Source organism: Cordyceps fumosorosea (genome assembly GCF_001636725.1).
Source record: "Cordyceps fumosorosea ARSEF 2679 chromosome Unknown scaffold_4, whole genome shotgun sequence".
Taxonomy (NCBI): domain Eukaryota; kingdom Fungi; phylum Ascomycota; class Sordariomycetes; order Hypocreales; family Cordycipitaceae; genus Cordyceps; species Cordyceps fumosorosea.
Genome location: NW_017387304.1, coordinates 1,517,894 through 1,539,651, shown reverse-complemented (window position 1 = coordinate 1,539,651; position 21,758 = coordinate 1,517,894). Strand labels below are relative to the sequence as shown.

At 56.6% G+C, this 21,758-nt stretch overlaps 10 protein-coding genes across 10 annotated transcripts; 5 read left to right on the top strand and 5 right to left on the bottom strand.

The window, feature by feature from the left end:
* Positions 1-8: 8 nt before the first annotated feature.
* On the top strand, positions 9-408 carry ISF_02680 (copper resistance protein Crd2; the record flags this gene model as incomplete). Its single annotated transcript, XM_018846286.1, has 2 exons — positions 9-66; positions 131-408. The coding sequence occupies 2 exons, from the start codon at positions 9-11 to the stop codon at positions 406-408; spliced, it is 336 nt and encodes a 111-aa protein (XP_018706993.1).
* Positions 409-1,274: 866 nt separating this feature from the next.
* ISF_02679 (Regulator of chromosome condensation/beta-lactamase-inhibitor protein II) lies at positions 1,275-3,161 on the top strand (the record flags this gene model as incomplete). The annotated part of the gene is made up of 1 exon (XM_018846285.1): positions 1,275-3,161. One exon carries the CDS (start codon positions 1,275-1,277, stop codon positions 3,159-3,161), a length of 1,887 nt encoding a protein of 628 aa, XP_018706992.1.
* Positions 3,162-4,032: 871 nt separating this feature from the next.
* Positions 4,033-5,118, bottom strand: ISF_02678 (hypothetical protein; the record flags this gene model as incomplete). The annotated part of the gene is made up of 2 exons (XM_018846284.1): positions 4,033-4,665; positions 4,768-5,118. 2 exons carry the CDS (start codon positions 5,116-5,118, stop codon positions 4,033-4,035), a joined length of 984 nt encoding a protein of 327 aa, XP_018706991.1.
* Positions 5,119-5,653: 535 nt separating this feature from the next.
* On the bottom strand, positions 5,654-6,058 carry ISF_02677 (hypothetical protein; the record flags this gene model as incomplete). The annotated part of the gene is made up of 2 exons (XM_018846283.1): positions 5,654-5,869; positions 5,942-6,058. The coding sequence occupies 2 exons, from the start codon at positions 6,056-6,058 to the stop codon at positions 5,654-5,656; spliced, it is 333 nt and encodes a 110-aa protein (XP_018706990.1).
* A 484-nt stretch (positions 6,059-6,542) lies between these two features.
* ISF_02676 (PAP/25A-associated-like protein) lies at positions 6,543-8,688 on the top strand (the record flags this gene model as incomplete). Its single annotated transcript, XM_018846282.1, has 2 exons — positions 6,543-8,351; positions 8,401-8,688. 2 exons carry the CDS (start codon positions 6,543-6,545, stop codon positions 8,686-8,688), a joined length of 2,097 nt encoding a protein of 698 aa, XP_018706989.1.
* A 644-nt stretch (positions 8,689-9,332) lies between these two features.
* On the bottom strand, positions 9,333-11,972 carry ISF_02675 (Fungal transcriptional regulatory protein; the record flags this gene model as incomplete). Its single annotated transcript, XM_018846281.1, has 5 exons — positions 9,333-9,619; positions 9,700-10,061; positions 10,122-11,393; positions 11,500-11,554; positions 11,822-11,972. The coding sequence occupies 5 exons, from the start codon at positions 11,970-11,972 to the stop codon at positions 9,333-9,335; spliced, it is 2,127 nt and encodes a 708-aa protein (XP_018706988.1).
* Positions 11,973-13,440: 1,468 nt separating this feature from the next.
* ISF_02674 (hypothetical protein) lies at positions 13,441-14,452 on the top strand (the record flags this gene model as incomplete). The annotated part of the gene is made up of 2 exons (XM_018846280.1): positions 13,441-13,599; positions 13,655-14,452. 2 exons carry the CDS (start codon positions 13,441-13,443, stop codon positions 14,450-14,452), a joined length of 957 nt encoding a protein of 318 aa, XP_018706987.1.
* A 274-nt stretch (positions 14,453-14,726) lies between these two features.
* Positions 14,727-15,827, bottom strand: ISF_02673 (Alpha/beta hydrolase fold-3; the record flags this gene model as incomplete). The annotated part of the gene is made up of 2 exons (XM_018846279.1): positions 14,727-15,369; positions 15,424-15,827. 2 exons carry the CDS (start codon positions 15,825-15,827, stop codon positions 14,727-14,729), a joined length of 1,047 nt encoding a protein of 348 aa, XP_018706986.1.
* An 813-nt stretch (positions 15,828-16,640) lies between these two features.
* ISF_02672 (Alanine racemase) lies at positions 16,641-18,217 on the top strand (the record flags this gene model as incomplete). Its single annotated transcript, XM_018846278.1, has 3 exons — positions 16,641-16,835; positions 16,895-17,029; positions 17,096-18,217. The coding sequence occupies 3 exons, from the start codon at positions 16,641-16,643 to the stop codon at positions 18,215-18,217; spliced, it is 1,452 nt and encodes a 483-aa protein (XP_018706985.1).
* Positions 18,218-20,576: 2,359 nt separating this feature from the next.
* Positions 20,577-21,516, bottom strand: ISF_02671 (Protein kinase-like domain protein; the record flags this gene model as incomplete). Its single annotated transcript, XM_018846277.1, has 2 exons — positions 20,577-20,605; positions 20,688-21,516. The coding sequence occupies 2 exons, from the start codon at positions 21,514-21,516 to the stop codon at positions 20,577-20,579; spliced, it is 858 nt and encodes a 285-aa protein (XP_018706984.1).
* Between the last annotated feature and the right edge of the window lie 242 nt (positions 21,517-21,758).

Here is a 21,758-nt window from a genome sequence, read left to right as displayed (position 1 = left end):
CCTTCACCATGACTGCTTTCAAGGCTTCCACTTGCTGCCGCCAGGGCGCCTCTGAGTGTGCTTGTGGTATGTTTCACACAACCTAACCTCATGTACTTAATAGCTGCGATGCTAACTACATACTCTCCAGCCCGACAGGCTACCTGCAGCTGCGGCCAGAAGCAAGCCCTCCACTGCACCTGTGACAAGGCCGCCACCGAGAACCGCATCCAGGCCGGTGCTCGCTGCTCGTGCCGCGCGCGCCCTGCTGGTGAATGCACCTGCCAGCGCTCCGCGACCGAGAACGCCCCTCCTGCCGGACCTACATGCTCTTGCGGTCTCCGCGCTGCCGATGCGTGCACCTGCGAGAAGGCCTCCGACGGTGGCTTCAACCCTGCCAACGAGATCGACTTTACCACCCGCAAGTAGGGTTCGCCAACAACATGCATTTTTCGCACACCGTTCTTGTTTGGATGACTAGTTTGGAGCTGCGCATGGGATGGAGCTCTGGCGTTTCAGGGTTGATTTTTAGCAAGCGTGTTGATGATGGGAAGCACTCGGGCCTCCATAAAGGCTTACTCGAGTAAACCCTGCAATCACACATGGGTCGGACTGCTGCAGCATTTACACACGGGTGCGGAAACAAAGAGATACAGGCAGGAGAACTGTAGACTCAAAATACCAATAAGCCGGACAACAAGGGGTCCGCAATCATGATAATCGCGCACTTTTAGGATAGCAATCGATGACTTCATCAGCTGAACAGTGTCTCGTGCGGAAGTGTACTGTGTTGTAGCTGATCATCAAAACAAATGAGGAAATCGGGCCGTCGTACAGCGCATATGCTCACCGCCCGGTGGAACGACCTATCCATTCTGCCGGACATAATCAAAAAAGTTTCGTGGGCGGTCAGAGCTCCTGGGCTAGGCGCCTGGTGAGACACGGCAAGCTCACCCACGAGTGGCTCCATCGGCGCCAGGTTACCAACGCGCATTTTCGTCGCTCCCAGCCCCAGGAGGATCAAGCTTTCCAGTCTTCATTCCATCAAGCCAACCTCGCCCTCCCATTGGTTTTGTCCGCGCAAGGCGGTAGTTACTTGACTAGCTGTCTCATTTACCAGCGCCCCGTTCTCTCAAGGCAACTCATTCCTTTTTTTTGGCCTGCTTTCTCTTTTCGCGCAGCCGACTGTTTTCCTTCACTGTCTCGCGCTACGGCTCTAGAGCAAACGTTGCGACGCCAAATTCTAGCCGGCGCCGCCCCTTCCCACCAACCCCCTTAACTTTCGTCCCGTCAAGATGCCAGCTGCAAAGGAGGAGGCATCCGCAGCCAGTGCAACCGCGAACACAGCCGTTCGCAGGAAGAAAATCACCGCGAAAAAGCCGGCCTCAGACGTCGCGCAGGCTAAGACCGCGACAAAGAAGAAGACGCACACCGCACCAAAGACCAATGGCAACGCCGCTGCGTCCAAGAATACGGCCGTCCCCAAGACAAAAATAACCGCAAAAAAGTCAGCCTCAGACTCCACGCAGGCCAAGACTGCCACAAAGAAGAAGATGGACACTGCGTCAGAGCCCAATGGCAACGCTGCTGCGTCCACGAATGCGGCTGTCCCCAAGACGAAAATGACCGCGAAAAAGCCAGCCTCAGACTCCGCGCAGGCCAAGACTGCCGGAAAGAAGAAGGCGGACACTGCGCCAGAGCCCAATGGCAACGCCGCCGCGTCTAGAAAGCGCAAGGCTTCCGTTGAGGCCACCGATGAGACAGAGCGCACCAAGAAAGTCAAGGCAGAGACCCCCGCGCCCCGTGCCATTGCCGTTCCCAAGCCCAAGAAGGTCTTCCCGGACATTGGCAAGATCGTCAACGAGGTTCCCGGCCAGATCCTCGACGTCTACGTGTTTGGCGAGGGTACCTCTGGAGAACTCGGCTTGGGCAGCAAGAAGGTGAACGGCAAGAAGCCCATCGATGTGAAGCGACCTCGCCTCAACGAAAACCTTGGGGCCAAGTCAGTCGGGGTCATCCAAATTGCCTGTGGTGGCATGCACGCCGCCGCACTGACGCGCGACCACAAGATTCTGACATGGGGCGTCAATGACCAGGGCGCGCTCGGACGCGACACGAACTGGGATGGTGGTCTCAAGGATATGGACGGCAACGACTCCGACTCGGACAGCGACGATGATGACACCGGTATCAATCCCGAAGAGAGCACACCTACTGCGGTTGGCGAGGAGTACTTTGCTCCCGGTACGAAGTTTGTCCAGGTTGTCGCTAGCGACAGCGCCACCTTTGTCCTGACGCAAGACGGACGCGTCTATGGCTGGGGTACTTTCCGCTCTAGCGATGGTGTTCTGGGCTTCACCGAGTCCATTAAGATCCAGCAGCGGCCTATGCTTCTGCCTACCCTCAAGAATATTACCGCTCTGGCCGCCGGTTCCAACCACATTTTGGCTCTTGACACCAAGGGCAACGTCGTTGCTTGGGGTTGTGGTCAGCAGAACCAGCTCGGTCGCCGCATCATTGAGCGCAACAAGATGTCCTCCCTGACCCCTCAGGGCATGGGACTTCCCCGCGGCAAGATCGCCAAGATTGCTTGCGGTGCCTACCACAGTTTTGCGGTCGACAAGAATGGTGCAGTCTGGGGCTGGGGCCTCAACAACTTTGGCGAGATTGGTGTTCAATCCAACGCCGGTGAAGATGATGCGGTTATCCTTAAGCCTGCCAAACTGACCGATCTGGAGGATCATGTCATTACTGATATCGATGGTGGTGTTCACCATTCTCTAGCCTGCTCTAAGGACGGCACGCTTTTCACCTGGGGACGTGTTGACGGCTACCAGGTCGGGTTCGAACTCGACGAGTTGAACAAGGACGACGTCATCTTTGATGAGAGAGGCTCGCCTAGAATCTTGGTGAAGCCCACGGTTAACCCCGAGGTATCTGGCATCCGTGCTGTCGCCGCAGGCTCTGACAACAACTTTGCCGTTGCTAGGGATGGTAAAGTCTACTCCTGGGGATTCTCCAGCAACTATCAGACTGGTCAAGGCACGATAGAGGACATCACGACTCCCACGCAGATTGACAACACCGCTATTCGTGGAAAGCAGATCATTGGTGCCGGTGCCGGTGGCCAGTTCTCTGTGGTCTTTGGCAAAGCGGATGCCCAGACCAATGGAACCCACTAAGCTGCGCAGTATTAGTGTCGAATAATTGCTACTACTGGGGGGCGCATGTATAATTTGGGCATGACATCTTTACTTTTGATTCCTTTCTTCTGTCCTGCTACTTTGGGTTACACATTTTCGATTTCTTTTTCCCTCATAATGCTTGCTTGGTAAACGCGGCCGGCGAGAGAGCTGGCTCTCGTCCACACATTTTCATTTTTCTAGTCTCAGCATGTTTGTCTCTTTGACTTTGCGCTATTTGCAGATCAAAGGCCGGTGGGTTGTTCACTGGGGAGGAAGAGCTACTGACTGGTATAACGGAAAAGAAATGAGCACCGAAGGGATGGTCTTTTGTCACGAAAATATATTTGGATCGACTGAAACGCATAATAAAAGACGCACAGCAATTTGCTTTTAAATACTCTCCAACTGATAAACATGATCTAACGGACAGATGTAGAGTTTTCTCTTGTATTATTGTCGCTTCTGATTTATGAGACTGCGCATGGGCAGGCCACTGATTTTGGATTTTGTTTATTCATTATTGGGTGCGTTCCATGAGCCCTCTCGTATCTTTAATGTCTTTGAAGTGACTTTATAGCTTGAGAACTTTCATGATACACCACAAATTCGCATCGAACCTCCGAGTCTTGAGATTTTGACGCATCCCCAACCATTGTCTACCAAGCATCCCATCCCAACCCGTAGTTGATTCATTACAAAGAAATTTTGCCCTCGCTATGCGCCCAAATGCAAAACCACTATATATATCCATTGTCCTCGTCCTGTTTGACAGTCTTCCCAGCTCTTGTAAGCAGGAGGAAAGCACCAGTTTCCAGTCTTCACCCTCCCACCAAGACCGCCCTCAAATTGTAACACCCGCGGCCCTTCCTCAGGAGTTGTTGAGCTTGGCCGCCGCGTTGGCGAGGGAGCCGCTGCCGCGGCTGCTAAAGATGCCCATGATGCCGAAGCCGACGTAGAACAGGCCGAGCGGGTAGGCGACGAGCGCGCGCATGCCCTTCATGCGGCCGACGGCGCAGAACATGCCACTGGCGCTGTACGTGCTCCACATGATGGCGAAGCTGGTGAGGATGATGCCGAGCGGGGTGTCCATGGGCATGACGACGCCGAACATGCTGGTGATGACGAGGGGCAGGAGGCAGTAGCCGAGGACCGAGGCGGAGCGCGGGAAGGTCAGCGTGGCGGAGAAGTGGCCGCCGCCGTGGCCGGCGGTGCCGTGCGCGGTCGAGCCGCGGCCGGGTGGCGGAGGGGGCGCTTCGCTGCCGTACTGGTGGCCGTGGAAGGCGGAGGAGTCGTCGCCGGCGGCGGGGGACATGAGGGAGAGGATCATGTGTAGAGAGGTCGAGCCGAGGAGGGCGAGGCCGTAGATGTAGCCGAAGTGGACCTTGCCGGAGAAGAGGAGGAAGAAGCCGAAGAGCAAGAAGAAGAACATGGGGCCGAATAGGTCCGAGTCGTCCATGATGTGCTGGTCAATGTGTCGGAAGGGGTTCAGTACCGCCAGTGTCTATCAGAAGCATAACAATGTCAGCAGACGCAGTCTCTCTATCGCGCCTCGTCCTACCCTCGCCCTCCTATCGTCGCGTTGGCCAGGACAAAAGAAACGTACCTTGGATTGGATGTGGCCAAAGTTGACGCCCAGCTCCTCCAGCAGCGGCGGCTCGCCGTCGTAGCCCTCGGTGGAAAAGGCGGCCAGCCAGCCGGTGCGCAGTCCGCCGTGCTCGCCCATGCGGCCCGATACGCCGCCCGCGCCGCCGAAGCTGCTCGAGGAGAAGCCGCCGTTCTGCGAGCCGGCGGCGGCACCGCTCATGCTGCCGCCCGGATACCCGTAGGCGGCCTGCTGCGGCGTCGCGGCGCCCGAGACGCCCGGCGTGTAGGCTGACGGGTAGAACTGGAGGTTTTGCGCGCCGTCGGCGCCGTAAGGGGGCGCGGCGCCGCCCTGCCCGTAGTAGTTTGACATTGTTGGTTGTTGCGGGCTGTGGGATGTGTGGTTGTGCGTGCGCGCGCGCGCTCTGGTTTGGGTGGGGTGTTTGTTGGATGGAACGGGATGTTCGATTCGATTGCTGGGCGGGATTTGTAGAGGAGTGCTAGGGAAGAGGTGAGATGGAAAGTTGGAGAGGCTGGCTTTTCCGCGAGTTGAGAACAGCTTGCGAAGCAGCTGCCTCTTGGATTGGACTCCTGAATGTGGCCAACTAGCTTCCTCAGCTTGGAGACCCACATGCGCTCAAGTTGCCGCCCTTGGGGAACGCGCAAGCTAAAACAGCTGTTGAATGTGGCCTTTTGAAGTGAATGGGAGGAAAAAGCTTCCAACTGTACCGTACTGATTAATTATTAATTTTGCTAATTTTAGAATAAATAAATGCTAAAATGAACCCGATGCTCATTTGCAAAGATAGGTCTTTGCATGCCGGTATCTGTGTACCTATCTCTCATGCTCAACAAAGCTCCAGCTAGAACGTCTTCCCTTCAATACAATCAAGCCAGTGAAACGTATACTATTTCCTTCTTGCTCCGAAAGAAGCGGCAGTTGATCTCGCGCTGGCGGCAAACCTGTCATAGTCCTGAGCCAGCTCGGGAAAGGGCCTGAGAATCTCCATGATCTGGGCGCGAAGCTCCGAAACGCGCGCTTGGTTATTCGGCTTGGACATGGCTATCGACAGTTCGGTCGTGGTTTGAGTTACGGTATCGAAATCCGCCTTGCGGAGAGTACACTGTGTCGATAGCCTGGGTCAGAATAATAATGCACGGGCTAGGCAGTGAGCTGGGTGACTGGTCGTGCAAACCTGAAGACGGTGGCCATAGCGGGCGACGAAGAACATTGTGTCATCCGCATATCCAGGCACCCCAAGCAGGGCGTCATTAAGTTCCTGCGCACGTTTATCACTGTCTTCAGTCGACATTTTGACGGTAGATGCGGTTCTTGCTTCATGAAAACTCAAGTGCCGTCCTATGAGCTCTCTGGGCTAACTAGTCAACCATGTCAACCCATTGATTGAGTCACGGTAACGCGAGGCTGAGACCACGGGCGCTCTGGCGGCCCACCTGCCCTTGAGGCTTACATGCACAACGCAGGCACCGCTTTGTCGGGTGCTGAGGCGATTTTCCTCCATAATTCAAAACCTCTGATGAGGAAGTCGTACAGAGAATTTTAAACATGAATTCCCGATCTCAGCCCAGTTACCCAAGTCACTCTGACTATATCCACGATCACCGCTGACGCAGGCAACCGCAACGGCATACGATTGGGATGAGTCAGCACTGATCGGCACTTCCCTTCCGAAATAGTAAACTTTTTTTTTCGCGGCCAAGATTTATCATCGTCGCGACCGGTAAACACTCTTTGCCCACCACATACAACCTGCACCACATCTTGACCGGCGCAATATGCCACGAAATCCTCCTCGCCGTGATGGCGGTGGTTACAAGCCACCAGGGAGTCGCTTTCGGCCTCGCGACGGACAATCGAGAAATGGCGACGGCTGGCGGCCCGACAACTCGTATTCCGACCGAAGAGACCGCGGCGGCCCAAGATCGCGCGGGAATGGCAACCGGCCTCCGCCATCCAACCGCTTCAATGTTCCCCAAGGCGACTTTACTTTTCGTATGGATAAACCAGCCGGCATGGGTGAGTCCAGTCCCGGTGGCCGCGGCCACCATGCCGGCGACGGGAGGCGCGACCAGCGTCGACCCCAACGAGGCCGCGGAGGTCGTAGGTGGCAGCCCCCGCTGCCGGCTGAGCGTGCACTCATATCCGGTGCTACCTTGAATTTACCCGAGGAGCGACTGGACGGTCTCAGCGGTTCGAATAAGTTCCGGGATCTAGACGAACTCTCAGACGACGATGAGCTCGCCATGGACATCTCATCACATTCTGAAGACGAAGAAGGCCAAGAGCCGTCCACGAAAAGGCAGCGGACAGGTGCAGCTGCGGAGAGCGCAGCGCAGGCACCTAAGTGGTCCAACCCGGACCCTTACACTGCACTGCCCTGCCCCGAAGACACCACACACAAGAGGCGCGACGTCGTCAAGTTGATTCGCAAAGCACGTTTGGAGGAAAAAGGAAAACTGGCAGCACCGTCGCAGGCCGAGGACTTTTTGTCCTTTGATCCGACTGAAGATGAAGACGAGACTAGCGAGGAGTCGGACTCCGATTCTGAATCTGAGCCAGATTATGAGCCCCCCCCTCCCGCGCTGCCCAGCGATCAAGCACCCACGAAAGTAACTCTATCACATGCCCTGCCGCAGCGGCCGCCGATGCCTGAGATAAGCTCTTCTGCTAGTACTTCCAACCCTCTTGGGTCCCGAAAGCGGACAATTGATGATGAAATTAAGCCGCCAAACTATGGGTCATTCAAAAAGGGAGGAGTGAGACCAGCCAAAGGTTCCATCGCAACGTCGTGGCTCACGAAGAAGGGAGAAAATCCTTGCCCTTGGGCGACGGTGGATCACAGTGCAACAACGGATATGGCGTTCCGCCTTCATAAAGAAGTCATGGATTTCTATGAGTATGTTCGGCCGCGCGACTTTGAGCAACGCATTCGAGATAATCTCGTCGACAACCTCAAACAGGCTATGAGACGTGATGGGAGAAATTTTGCGAGTGCGCATGTCTTCCCGTTTGGCTCATTTATGTCAGGCCTATATCTTCCCACCGCAGACATGGATATTGTCGTTTGTTCGGCAAGCTTTATGCGAGGCGGCCCGCCTACCTACCTTGGTGCCAAGAGTTGGCTTTACAAGTTCCAAAAGTTTCTGGTTTCCCAGAGAGTGGCCGACAGCGATGCAGTCCAGGTAATTGCGCACGCGCGAATACCTCTAGTCAAGTTTGTCGACAAAATTACTGGCCTAAGAGTCGACATTTCATTTGAAAACCTCGGCGGTGTCGATGCCATTGAGACATTTGTCAAGTGGAAGCAGCTCTACCCATGCATGCCCATCCTCGTTACCGTTATCAAGCACTATCTTCTTATGCGCGGCCTGAACGAACCGGTCAACGGTGGAATTGGCGGCTTCTCCGTTATTTGCTTGGTTGTCAGCATGTTGCAATTATTACCGCAGGTTCAAAGTCGAAGTCTCGTCCCTGAACATCATCTCGGCGAGATGTTGCTTGAATTCTTTGATCTCTATGGGCATCAGTTCGACTATGAGGTCAATGCTATTTCCCTCACCGCGCCAGCAGGCTATGTTAAAAAGGTAAGTTACGCAAAATACAAGATTGGAATGTAGGCTGATCATCTTTTAGTCCAACGTTCGTTCATTTACCTACAAGAGCACGGACAGGCTATCCATCATTGATCCGAACAACTCTGAAAATGATATTTCTGGGGGCTCCTCAAACGCAGCCACCATTTTCGAGCGCTTTGGCGACACATTCGTTGCGCTTCGCAAAAGAATGGACGAAGTCGCAAACGATCAGTCATGCGGCGGCATACTCGACGTCATAATGAAAGGCGATTACTCCTCCTTTCACATGCAGAGAGCTTTCTTGAAGAAGGTCCACGAGAAGTTCATCGGACCTTGCTCCAATTAATCGGACGGATACAACATTTTCGAATTCACTTCATTGTACAATCTTTACGCTGCGGTCTCAGTCAACGGACGCGGACCAGCGCACATACGACACGACATAGCTTAGGTTTGGTTCGGTTATCGAAACGAGGAATCTGGAATTGAGAATAGGCGCTGGTTTTTTTTTTCTTGATTCGGACACGGGCCGCCGTCGCACGGTCGAGTTATTCCTATTGATGGTCATTGGTCGGTTTTCTTTTCGCATTCTTCCGATACCCATGGGTTAGCATTGTTGGACAACCGTCCGGCACGAAATTCACGATGGCAAAATTTCTGTTTTCTTTTCTTCTCTACTTGCTCTTGATTGCTTGCTAACCCCTACAGTGACACGTGGCTAGATTGACATCATGTCTTAGGAACACTCTTATCTCCTTCAAGCGGCTCGGGCGGCTCATGTTATCTGCCGTTGCTTAGAGATGATATTTCTGTGGCTCCCTGAGCCACGCATTTTTCTCTCACTGCATTCCTCGCTACATGCAAGGGTGTGGAGAGGGGAAGGTTCCATCATGATCTTTGAAGAATTGAGTTGAGCTGGGTATCTTGATGCCTGGTGGGTGGCATTTGGTCTTGTGGTATAATACAAGCGCTGGTGCGCTGCGAGTCTGTCTATCCATGAATGACAAAGCTGTACAGTTCAGTCACCGTCTCGTGGCCGACTTTTTGAAAGAAGGGGTGCTTCGATTTGTTGATGCTGGCTTCGACAATCTTTCGCGTCAAGTGGGCCATTTCGTTGCTGTGCCTGGACATGCCAGTCTTCATGAGCGCCGCCGTGCCAAGCTCCCTGATCAGGTCGGCCCAGAGCTCCTGCCAGCGGGCCAGGGAGCGCAGCAGCGCCGGGGCGGTAAAGGGCATCATGGACATGATGTCGGCGGTGATGGCGACGTTGCTCAGAGCTGCACGAGTTGCGTTAGCCAGGCGGTTGATGGGATGGGAGAGGAAAAGTAGGAGAGGGGGAGGGGTAGGAGTCGCGTACCCACGGCGGCAGTGCTAAGGTCGTGGATGTTGTACGAGTCCCGCGGGCACTGCTCGGCGCGGTTCCACTTGTCGGCCATGAGGATATCGATGAATTGCCGGATATTGGACTGCGCAGAGACTGGAGAGGATGGACCAGATGTGGAACTCGCGGCGGAAGACGAGGGGGAGGGGGAGTGGTGGCCGCTGCGGAGGCGCTTCTCATCACCGGCCACGGCTGCGGCAAACTCGGCTTCGTCGGCGGCGTCCCAGACGGCCGTGGAGCACGGATGGTCGCAGTTGAGCTCGGTGGTGGCCATGATGGGCATGCAGCGAAACATGCCGCACTGGTGCCAGTCGGCCACCGCCGTCCAGGTAGCGATGCTGCCGAAAAGTTGTTCAGCGAAGGGGTTGATGCCATCTCAGGTGAAAGGAAAAACGTACCGTATGCAGGTCTCGCGGTGAACGAAGAGCCGCCAACCCTCGCCGGGAGCGTGCCGCACGTTCATCAGGTCCAGGTGGCGCACCACCCACGCGAGCTCCGGTATGCGCCGCACGCGGCTCTGCCGGCGCGACGACACGCTGTTGTTGATGGCCAGCAGGTAGACGATGACCAGCGCCGCCTGCAGTGCCTCGAGCGCCGCCGGCGTGGGCAGCAGCGGCGGTCGAGGCGCGGTGGCGGCGAGGGCGTCGTGCAGCTCGCGAAAGACGTACTCCTCAGCGAGGCGCAGCAACCCGCGCACGGCGAGGACGTCGTCGAGCGGCGGGCTGCGAAAGGCGCCCTGGACGGCGAGGCTGAGCAGCAGCGCGCGCGAAGACGGCGAGGAGGCGCGGAAGGAGGGCACGTGGACGATGGGGAAGTGCACGTGGCTGAGGCGGAAAAAGGTGGCGGCGAGGCGGCGCAGGTTGGCGGCGGAGAGGGCGGCGGCGACAGCGGCGGCGGAGAAGGCAGGCTGCTGCTTGTAAGTCGGGTCGCTGGCGCGCAGCTCCTGGTCCAGGTCGCGAAGCGCGTTGACGAGCAGCAGCGAGGTGTCCTCCACGCCCTCCGCGGAGGAGGAGGAGGATGAAGGGGGGCTGGGGAGGAAAGGGTTGAGGATAGCAGCGAAGGGGTCGGCGGGGTCGTCGAGGGAGAGCATGTTGATGTCGTCGGCGTCGTCGAAGTTGAAGAGGGCGTCGTCGAGCATGGTGGCGTAGCTCCACGGATACCATTCCATTGGGTCGTCCCCGGCGGCGGTGGTGGCGGGATCTGAGGCCGGTGAAGGTTGGGACGGGTCGTCGCCGCCGCCGGAGAGGAAGCTCATGTCGGGGATGCGCTCCGTCTCGGAGCTGGGGTCGTCGGCCAGGTGTTCGAGCATCGACGCTGCGTGCGGGTTGATGAGGTTCTTGATCCAGGGCATGCTCTCGTCAGCGCGGTGTGGGTGGCTATTCGCTGGGATGGCAGGCTGCGTCAGGCGGCTCGAAGCCGATGACGCTTGGGTGTGTGGCGTCTCCAGCGGCGCGGATGATGATGACGACGACGGCGTAGACTTTGGCACCACCTCTTCGGCGGCGGAGGCGACCTCCCGCGGGCGGCATGGCAGGCGCCGGAGCAGACACCGGCCGCAAGGGTGTCCCTTGTCGCAGGACACCTTGCTCGTGAAGCAGGCCTCGCACGCCTGGGGCTTGCGTCCGCGGCGGAGCTCGGGGACGACGACCTCGAAGTCCTTTTTGATGCAGCTGAGCATGTGCTTGCGACATACATCCCTGAGTGGGACTTGGGGGTTAGAAGGGAGAGATACTTGTGGGTGTATGGGGTTTTGGTGAAGATGAAGATGAAGCTTACCCTCGTCCAAATTCCTTGTCGCAGTATATACAGCGGAACTTGCCAGTGGCGGCGTCTAAGAAGACATTGTTAGCATGTCTAGGTGGAAACGTGGCCGCATGGAGTGAGAATGGAAGCGCGGCGAATAATATCATGGCTAGGCAAGCAAAGTCTGTAAAGAACAGAAAACAGACATGACGAATGAGCTAGAAACGTAATTGAAGATGGGAAATCACCGAGGGGCTTGGGGTCTAGGGGAGTTGGGGGCCCACGCCTCCGGCCGACCCATCCCATGCGGGCAGAATATGCAGAGGTCAGGTCGGACCAATTGTGCTTAACTTACGCGTGGCTTCGTGGCGACGGAGGTGGGTGTTCCTCTGGTAACGCTTGCCGCAGGTCGCGCAGACATATGTCCTGGCAGCAGCAGCGGCTGAGGATGACTCCGAGTCTCCGGGCCGACCCGAGTTGTCCGGGTTGTCCGGGTTGGGAGGCATGAGGTCCCTTGCTCCCAGGCCTCTTACAAAGTTCAAGAGCCCAAATGCCCTGTTCCTGCTAAACAAGAAACACAAACACGCGTAAAAATGCGTCGAACACGCGGCAGAAACCGATGAGGTGGGTTGTAGGGGATAATATCCAGGGGTGTTGCTGGTGGTGGTCAGTGTAAGAGCGTGGGTTTTCTCCAGGGGAGATTGGAGGTGGGTTTTTCTCCGAAGCTGCTGCTGGACCGAGATGAGTGGGGCCGTGCTCTTCCGGCGGTCGGCCCGTCGCTGTCTCCGGAGGGGAGGAGGCTTATATAGAAGTACAAGATGGCGCATGTGCAGTCCGGTTAAAGCCTTCTAGCATTGTTAGTTCACCTGCTCGTATGCTTGAAAGTAGATACCAAATTCGGGATACGGCGAGTGTTGAGCGAAAACAAGTGTGCCGTCCAAGTAGGAGTCATGTCGTTGGGGGGTTGCCCCAGTCAGCTGGCAGGGCTCTCTCTTGTTCGTGTAGGAGCACGTTGCTACCCTCCCGCAGACCGCCCTCGGGAGACTAGTAATAACAAACAAGGTTGCGGGATGTATGTCACCGATGATAAGATCCGCATGTCCCGTTCGTGTTGGTTTTGCTGGTGGTGGCATGGCGCTTCCGCCCTATGCGGTCTGACTGACCAACTCATGGTGCAGCCACATTCCCAGTGTATCCTAATAAAGTAGTTTCAAAGTCTACTGGGGTTTAGCCTAGTATTGGTCGCCCTTTTCCTTTCCTTCCTCTGGCGGTGGCTTACTCTCCTGGCTTACTCTCCCTTTGGTGTCGCTTCGCCTGCAGTCCGTCGCTCACCACCAAACCTTCGCATGTTTAGGAAAAGGCATTGTTCATTAGGTCGAGACTTGCAAGCCACTTTAGTAGAAGTCTGGAAATTCATTTGATAAATATATGATAAATGTCTCCGATTCTTACTTCACAATTTTGCCTACATGCGACATTATGTCTTACCATCTTTACACAGTAGAACGTCGCGCGGAAGATTCGGAGAAGCCGCCCCCCCTCTGACAGTTCCTTGAACAATGAATGCATCGCGCGGGGAAGATAGCGCGTACTCGGGTAAAAGTCTAAGTCTCGGTTAACTACTTGATAGAGGTGAGTGCAAGCGCACAATCGCCGATATTGAAATCGACATGAGCATTCCTGGCTCTTCCACCTATCCAGCTAAAGTCTCCAGCTGACGGTGCCGATCGAGTTCTTTCTTGTTCCCAAGGCCCCAAATCAGCAGAGCAGAAGATAAATATGAAGATTTCTATCCTTTTAAAAATTGCGACCTCATTGCTTGCGGTGGCAGATGCCGTCTCAGCCTTCCCACCCGTGACCTTCGGCAGAGGCTCCCCAGGCTGTGGTGTCCGTGCCCGAGGGGCTGGCAGGCAAAGAACGATTAAGTATCAGATGGGAAGCACAAAACGCAGAAGTCACAGACGCGAGTCCATAATGTACTTGCCTCGTCACTACGACACGGACAGGCCGACGCCTTTGATTCTGGCCTTTCACGCCCATCGCGAGGACGCCGACGAGATGAACGAGAAGACGCGATTCACCAATTGGAGGTTCAACCCGACCTTTGCAGTGCACTACCTGCAAGCTCGAAGGGTATGTTAAGGTCCCAGATTTCTCTAGATGTGCACTTGCGCTGACGCCGAAGCAGAAACGCTGGCTCGCTGGTGAAGACCACGCCGAGATGGAGTCCCCAGACTTCAACTACACGCGGACCGTCCTCGACTACACCATGAACCACTACTGCATCGACGTCGACCGCGTGTTCCTAGTCGGTGAGTCCGAGGGCAGCGGCTTCGCCAACATCCTCGCCTGCGACCCGCGCTTCAGCTACCACTTCGCCGGCATGGCGCTCTCCGGCGTCCACGCGCACGGCGAGCTAGATCTCGACTTCTGCAAGGACGCGCGGCTACCGATGCCCGTGCTCGAGGCGCACGGCACCATCGACGAGCGCGCCTCGTACTGGGGCGACCGGAAGCGCCGCCTGCTGCCCGTGCCCGCCTGGATCCAGCGCTGGGTGCGCCGCAACGGCTGCGACCCCGTGGCCCGCCGCGGATACCTCAACAGCGAGCGGTTCCAGTGGGACAGGTACACATGCCAGGGCCAGCTGGGATACGTCGAGCACATCAAGCTCAGCGAATGGGAGCACCTCTGGCCGACTCAGGACGTCTGGGGCCGCGGCCTGAGCTTCTCGCGGCCCGCGCTGTGGTTCCTCCAGCGGTGGGTGAGGCCGGGGAACTTGACGATTCCACTCAAGGCCGGTAACAATTTTGACACGTTTGGGCACGAGCGTGCGATTAAGTACATTCTTTCTGGCAACGATGGGACGCCAAGCAGCAATAGGATTCCAGGCAACAATAGGACTTGGGGCAACCATACGACTCTGGGCAACCATGCAACCTGGAGAAACGATACAATCTTCAGCAACGATACAATCTTGGCAAACTAGCCCAGCCCAAACCCATGCATTAAAACTCGCCCTCGTCCTGCCGACAAGCTCTAGCTCCACGGCCGTCTCTTGCCTACTGAACTTGTGAGCACGCACTCTCCACGTCCATCCCCCAATTCACCTTTGCCTTACTTGTCTGGTCCGCGATGCATTGAAGGCCGATGATTTTGCTTGCAGAGATTCTGTTTTAATTTATTTTTCTACATAGAGCTGGAATGGAACATTTTGTATTTGGCCCAACCTTGTCCTCAGCAGGTAATGTGGTTCGGACCATCTAGATGTTAGATCGAGTGTCAACGGAACTCCCCTGGTAGAACACTTCTCGCAAGCCCTCACACATGACCGTGATGGCCCGCCTGCCGTCCTCGAGCACGCCGCTCATCGCCGGGAAGATGTGCGGCTGGTCCGGGAACGTGACCACGCGCGCGCGCACGCCCGCCCGCCGGAGCCTCTCGCCAAAGGCCTCGCCCTCGTCGCGCAGCACGTCCAGCCCGGCCACCACGACCACCGCCGGCGGCAACGCCGCCCAGTCGCCGCGCCACAACAGCGGGCTGGCCTCCGGGTTTTCGGCGTCCCCGGCACGAGGCAGGTAGCCGGCGCGGAACCACAGCATCATGTCGGCGGAGAGAGCCGGCGAGTGCTGCAGGTCGCGCCAGCACGCGCAGCTGGCCGGCGTCCGCGTGTTGTCCGTCACGGGGATGTTGAGGAGCTGCGCCGCGACGCGCGGGGTGCTGCCGTGGGAGGAGGAGGCGGCGCGCTGGGCCATGACGGCGGCTAGGTTGCCGCCGGCGGAGGAGCCGCCGACGCCGATGTTGTCCGGGTTTATGTTGAGCGCGGACTTGCCCTCAGCGGCGACCCAGAGGAGGGCCGCCCAGGCGTCGTCCACCGCGGCCGGGAACGGGTGCTCCGGGGCGAGTCTGTCGCATTGCGTGCGTTGGTAGTGGTCAGGAACGGAGAGGATCATGACCTACCTGTAATCCACGGATACAACCACACACTTGGCGCTTGTGCAGATGTTGGTGATGATGTCCGTCTCGGACTCGAGTCCGCCGACGGTCCAGCCGCCGCCGTGGTAAAAGACGAGGACCGGCCAGCCTCCGTCCGGCGCCGACCCGGGCGGGGTATAGCAGCGGGTCGGTATGGTCACGCCCTTGGCCGGGCCGGAATCCGGGGTGATTTTGATGTCCTCCGTCTTGCCCACGGGCACGTCGGGACCGCAGCCGGGAAACGGGCGGCGGGGGATGGAGCGGATCACGTCAATGGGGATCGTATGGAGCTTGGGAACGGCGATGGCGTGCTCATTGTAATAGGCCTTGTACTCGGGGTTCAGGCGGTGTTCCTGGGACGAATGAATGGGGTGCAGCTTGCGTGACATTTTATTCTGCTCTTTGGATTTCGATTTTTGGCGATGTGAAATTTGGATAATGACGGCACGCATCGGGGGAGTCGGCCGGCCTTTATGACTTCAAGACCCGGAGCTTTGGTTGGCTGATTGATCCCTCGGCTGGGGCCGAGCCAGTAAGCCCAGCCTAACAAGGGATAAGCCAGCAAAGGCTCGGTGCCTCGGCATCTTTGGAATCAATGCTCTTCCCCGTTGACGTTATCTCAAGATGCCGAGTTGAGGCTATTTATACCCGAGAACAATGCGGCTGTTTTGCTTGCACTGTCCAGCGTCCATCAGCCAGCTAATTAAAAGCCTCCTTCTAGAATGGAATAATGAACCGCCCCCAAGAGAGCCAGAAGTTGTCAGCCAATAGCTGGGAACAAATCATGGAGTTAAAAACAGCTAGTCCCGGTGGACCACTCAACTTCCGCAATTGAGGCTTCCGCAATTGAGGCCAAAAGATGCCCGTTCTACCCCATGTTTCCGCTTTGGCGTTTCTGGCAGAAGGCGTAACGCCCGGTCACAGTGTGAGGAGGGGCAAATTTTGGAGGGGTATAGAGGGGCAATCAGGAACCAATTAATGCTAGTTGACGTTAGTAAATATTGCGAGGGAAAAGCTGCGTCGTCCAGTTTGTGGGGGTCTTGCCTTCTCATATCCTCTCATCAACGCCGTGTTCATGCGTCGTCACACAGCGCTCTCATAACAAGTAAATCCCTCGCAGGAGAAAGTCCTCGGATTCTCATTCCTTCCATCTGCCCCAACCCGCCACTTTTGCGCACACCGACTGCCCTGCTACAATCACAATGTCCTCGTTGAAGTACTACGAAGCCTCGCCTCGGGAGGCTCTGGTTGGCGAGTATGTCGGAAAGTCAATCCGAGAAGTGCCTACGCCGGCGGCCATCATCAACGTCGCAGCGGTGCGCAGAAACTGCAGTCGCATGCTGGGCGCTTGCAAGAGCCTCAACCTGGGCTGGCGAGCGCACGTCAAGACGCACAAGGTACGGCTGGGTGTATGCGATTCTGCCTGTGAGTCCTCGCTGACTGACTACTTTCCTAGACGGTGGAGATTACCCGCCTGCAGGTCGGCGACGACCCTTCATTCCCGGTCAACATTGTGATTTCAACGCTGGCCGAGGGAGAGTTCTTGCTGGAAGCCCTGAAGGCGTACAAGGCCCAAGGTCGGCAAGTCAATGTACGTTGATTACTACAATAGTCTTTTACATCCAGAAGAGCCGTGGCTAATCTGTGGCCGCGCAAGGTTCTCTACGGCCTGCCCATCACCGCGAATGCGGTAGATCGTCTTGCAGCTATTGCCAGGGTTCTCGGCGATGGCTCAGTCTCCATTCTTCTCGACGATCCTGCGCAGCTCCCCGTCGCTGCCAAGCTACGCCAGGCAAGCGGCATCGCGCCCCGTGCCTCGATCAAGATTGACATGGGCGGCAAGCGTGCCGGCGTCGTCGCCGACAGCGATCGCTTCCTCGAGGTTGCCACGGCTGCCCTGACGGCGCATCGCGACGGCGACATCATCCTCTCCGGCCTCTACTCCCATGCTGGCCAATCCTACGGCGGCGACAGTCGCGCCGCGGCCATCAAGATGATGGGCGCTGAGATTGGCGCCATGCTGTTGGGCGCCGACAGGATCAGGGCGCAGGCTACCAAGCAGGGCGTGTCGGGCCTGCCCGCCCTCATCCTCTCGGGCGGCGCGTCGCCCACCGCCCTGTCCGTCCAGAACCTACTAAGCCACGACGACAACGGCGCGCAGGCCGCATCGACGCCGGAGCTGCAGGCCGAGGTGCAGAGCCTGACGGCGCTCTTCGAGACCGTCAAGACAGGCGGCCACGTCGTGGAGATCCATGCTGGCGTCTACCCGACGCTGGACCTGCAGCAGCTCGCCGCGCACAGCATGGCCGCGTCGCGGCTGTCCTGGGGTGACATCGCGCTGACCGTCCTCGCCGAGGTGCACAGCACGTATCCCGGGCGCGGCGCCGGCGGCACGCCCGAGGCTCTGGTCGGCGCCGGCGGCCTAGCGCTAGGCCGCGAGTTCTGCAAGGCTTACGACGGCATGGCCATGGTGACGCCGTGGGGGCGACAAGCTGCGGCGGCGGCGGTGACGCAGGGAGACGTGGAGGACTTTGAGGGCTGGACGGTCGGGCGGTTCTCGCAGGAGCACGGCATCGTGACGTGGGCGGCGGGGAAGCGCAGGGGCGAGCCGTCGGGCCCGCCGTCGGACACGCTCGAGGTCGGGCAGAAGGTGAGGCTGTGGCCCAACCACGCGTGCATCACGAGCAGCCACTTTGGGTGGTACTTTGTGGTGGACGAGGACCGGCCGGGCAAGGAGGATGAGATTGTGGATATCTGGACAAAGGCGCGGGGCTGGTAGATGATTATTAGCGTGCGGAGCACGGAGTAGAGGATGATGGAATTGACAATAGATTAGATGAGCTGGGTTGGTGATTTGTGAATGCTTCGGTCCCCCACGCGATGTTGGGGGGGCGTGGGGGTGGCATTGGGGGGAGTTAGTCAAACACCTGTCTTGGACAAGACGGCACGGATGCACAATTGAATCGATGTAACCATGTCATCAAAGTAAATCACTTCCCTAAACAGCCGGGGTATTTCATTTTTTTCATCCCAGCTTCGAGACCGTCGCACTGCCCAGCCGAAACGTTACGTTCCCTTCCGCCTGCCCGCCCTCTCGCGCGGGGTCCTTTCCGCCTATACAGGAGTCGAATGAACTCGACATTGACACGTTGACGGCTACATACTTAAAAATTCTTTCAGCTGGATGATCAGTCGAGAGTCGATACCACCCTCTGCAAACATTTTCAGCTCATCCAGACAACGGCCAATGTTGTCATACGCAGTCATGCTGTTGTCAAGGCTCGTGTCCCATGCAGCAACTCGTGCCTCTACCGTCTCCCAGCCGAGAAAACACGTAAACACGCCATCCGATTCACCGTGCGCTTCGTCATTATCAGGGGGCCGTCCCCCTCTATTAGTAAGAGCGCACGCCACTGCCAGCGTACCAGACTGTTCGTATCCTCGAGTGATTCTGCGGGCTCTTTGTGTCAGCTGTGCACGGGCAAATGGCAATGTCATGGGTGCGTGAAGGGGAACAAACTGTCGGAATCCCATAAGGCATGCTCAAGTAATTCTCTACGCCACGCGTCGTGCGGTAGACGAAAGGTAATAACTTCAGCGTGCGAGCCTCGGCCGACGAAAACCCTCTCATGAGCAAACTCCCACTACCACCGCACACTTTGCTGGAATGGCGGTGCATCCAGATAGGACGAGCCGTCGACGAAGCGCTCGATCATTCCGCAGTACTCAACCCTAGCCGTGGCCCTCATACTCGCGATTCCCCAAACTGCAATTTCCTCTGGTTGGTAAATGGTCCTCAATTGGCCCCTCTAGATGCCAAGTACCTGTGCAGACGCCAAATTCATGTTTCGAGTCAGCCGCACGAACCCAAAATCCAGAGTGATAGCCAACTAGCTTTCGGTTCCTATAGTCGAGCATCTTTCCAACTCGACGCTTGATCTTATCCAGCGACCATCAGGTCTTGAGCCATGCGATGTCCAGCACGTAGGGCTCTGGTAAGACACGCCTGTGATTTGATTGGGAACCGAATCGCCATAGCGCGTGATTGTTGGGTCTCATGTAAAGCTGCGTTTGAGTTGGAGTCTGTGGATCTGTTGGATAGCATTTGTATTCGGCCAGGTGGGCGCTGGCAACTTTCATCCTCTCGTTCAGAGCGGACCTGCAAATACCACGCTGTAATGCACTAGCCAATGTACCGACTTGAGACTGAACTGACGCTGGTTCGAGTGATGGTGGCTCGTGGTTATCCTGGTAAGTCCCTCGAGGACTGATAAACTTCTTTTTGACATCTAGAGATACTGGAACTTGACCCAATCGTTCACGTAGCTCTGAGATGTTGCGTTCGATATCGTCGTCCTCGGCAGATTCGTACAATATGAGATGGATACATTCCGTCCTCGCCGGAATTTTATCCCAATATATCCGCAATCTCGAAACCGGCACTTTGTGTTCAATCCAACCAGACGCGGGCTCGCGGCAAGTGCCGGTGCCAACATCCCCCAGGATAGCGGAAGCCTGGCTCTCGAACTGCAACCTGGCATTGGAGTCAAGGCCTGCTTGAAATGTAGCGCCATAGAAAGTTTGCTGCTTTTCTTGGGACAGATCTCTGGACTCGGGGATGCATCACGGAGCGGCTCGTAATGTTGTGAGTGACCAGTGGCGCCATTCTTGTAAACCCGACGGAATTTTGAAAAGACCTCCATGACAGAGGACTGTCCCAGAGGATCAACACACAGACATTCTGTTGCTCGCGCACCCATTTGATGTCAATGCAACCCAGCTGTAACAGAAACTACACTCAGGCTTGGGAACCCTGATGCCCTGTACACGCCACCTTTTTCAAATACCTCATTAGAGCCACCAGGTCTCCTTGCAGCCTGAAAAAGGCATGCCACAACATTATCGTGCTACTGCAGGTAGTTTACTTTATTGATAAACCAATCTTCATATAGCCATAGCCGTACCAATCACCGGTGAAGTTTTTAGTCTGCCAGTAGCGAATTTGGAGTGTACCACTCGGGCAGTTGTTCCTGGACAGTGTCAGCGAGCCAACCTCGCAGTCAGCCGGGTAACAGAGCCCGTCTCGGGGGCTTCTGTGCCTGTACAATTTGCGTGGTACCAAAAGTTTACGGTGTCAGTTAGACAGCATCAGCCTTGGTCTGCTGAGCTAGGCGAGGAACATTATCAACTACTTTCTGCACTATACCTACTCAAAGCTTGCACCACAGCCTGGGCACTCGTAAGCCTACCGTGCCAACAGCCATCTATAACACTACCGTATTGGAGGGAGCCCGTCTCGGGAAACTCAGCTGCTTGGAAGCGACGCTCAACCTCAATATCCATTAGATCACTGTAGGGCTCATTGCTAGTCATAATCGAGTACAGCACCGATCCAAGGGCGAAAACGTCGTCAGCCTTGGTAGGTACGTAGCCCCTCCCGCAGCGTCCTGCCTGATACCTCGATCCCGGAGCGCCTATTTCTACAGGACCCCCAGGAAAGATACTCCCAGCAAAATCACAGATACGCAGATCCAACTTGTCATTCAAAAGAAAATTCCGGGGGGCGACGTCGGCGTGGATTACTTGTTTGTCGTGAAGGCTCGCCAGCGCTCGAGCTGCCTGGGTCGCCCACTTTGCACGAGTTTCAAGGTCCACAGCGCTCGCGGCGTCATTGTCCCTCAAATATGTAGCCAGATCTCCGTTGGACTGATGTTCAAGGGTCAGAGTGCAGGACTGGGCATCCCAGCCTAGGAATCTCGGGGTTGTCGGCGTGTCATTCCCGTCGCCGCTGCTCAGGCGTTGATAGACCTCGGCTTCGCGAGCCACGGCCTCGCGGTTCATGCGTTCTTCGGCCGGGTTGAGGGGGTTTTGCAGAGGCGTCTTCACAATTGCATCGCCGGAGGGCAGTCGCTCTACCAGCGCAGTGGTTCCGAAGCCGACCAAGTCTCCCTTGCGGAGATAGTAGACCTGCCCAGCATGCTCCTTTGCAGCGGGTATCTGGAATCTGGCATCGGGCCAGTTGGGGTAGCATTTTCGTTCCCATTCACCGTAAACGGGAATATACTCGAGAGAGGGCATTTGAAATGAACTGAAGAGTGCTTTTATTACGGTGGAAGGGCCAAGGGGGAGGGCCTCGAGTTTAATGCGCAGGTTGCCCTGATTCGTGATCGGCGCGTCGTTGTTCCGATACAGAGATTATGGTCGGTTGTCCAGGTGCATGTATGTAGTTAATATTACCGCGCTCTACTTAAGCATGAATGGCTGGTCGACGGGCTTCAGTGAAGACCTGGGACTGGTCGTACCCAACCCACATCTACAGA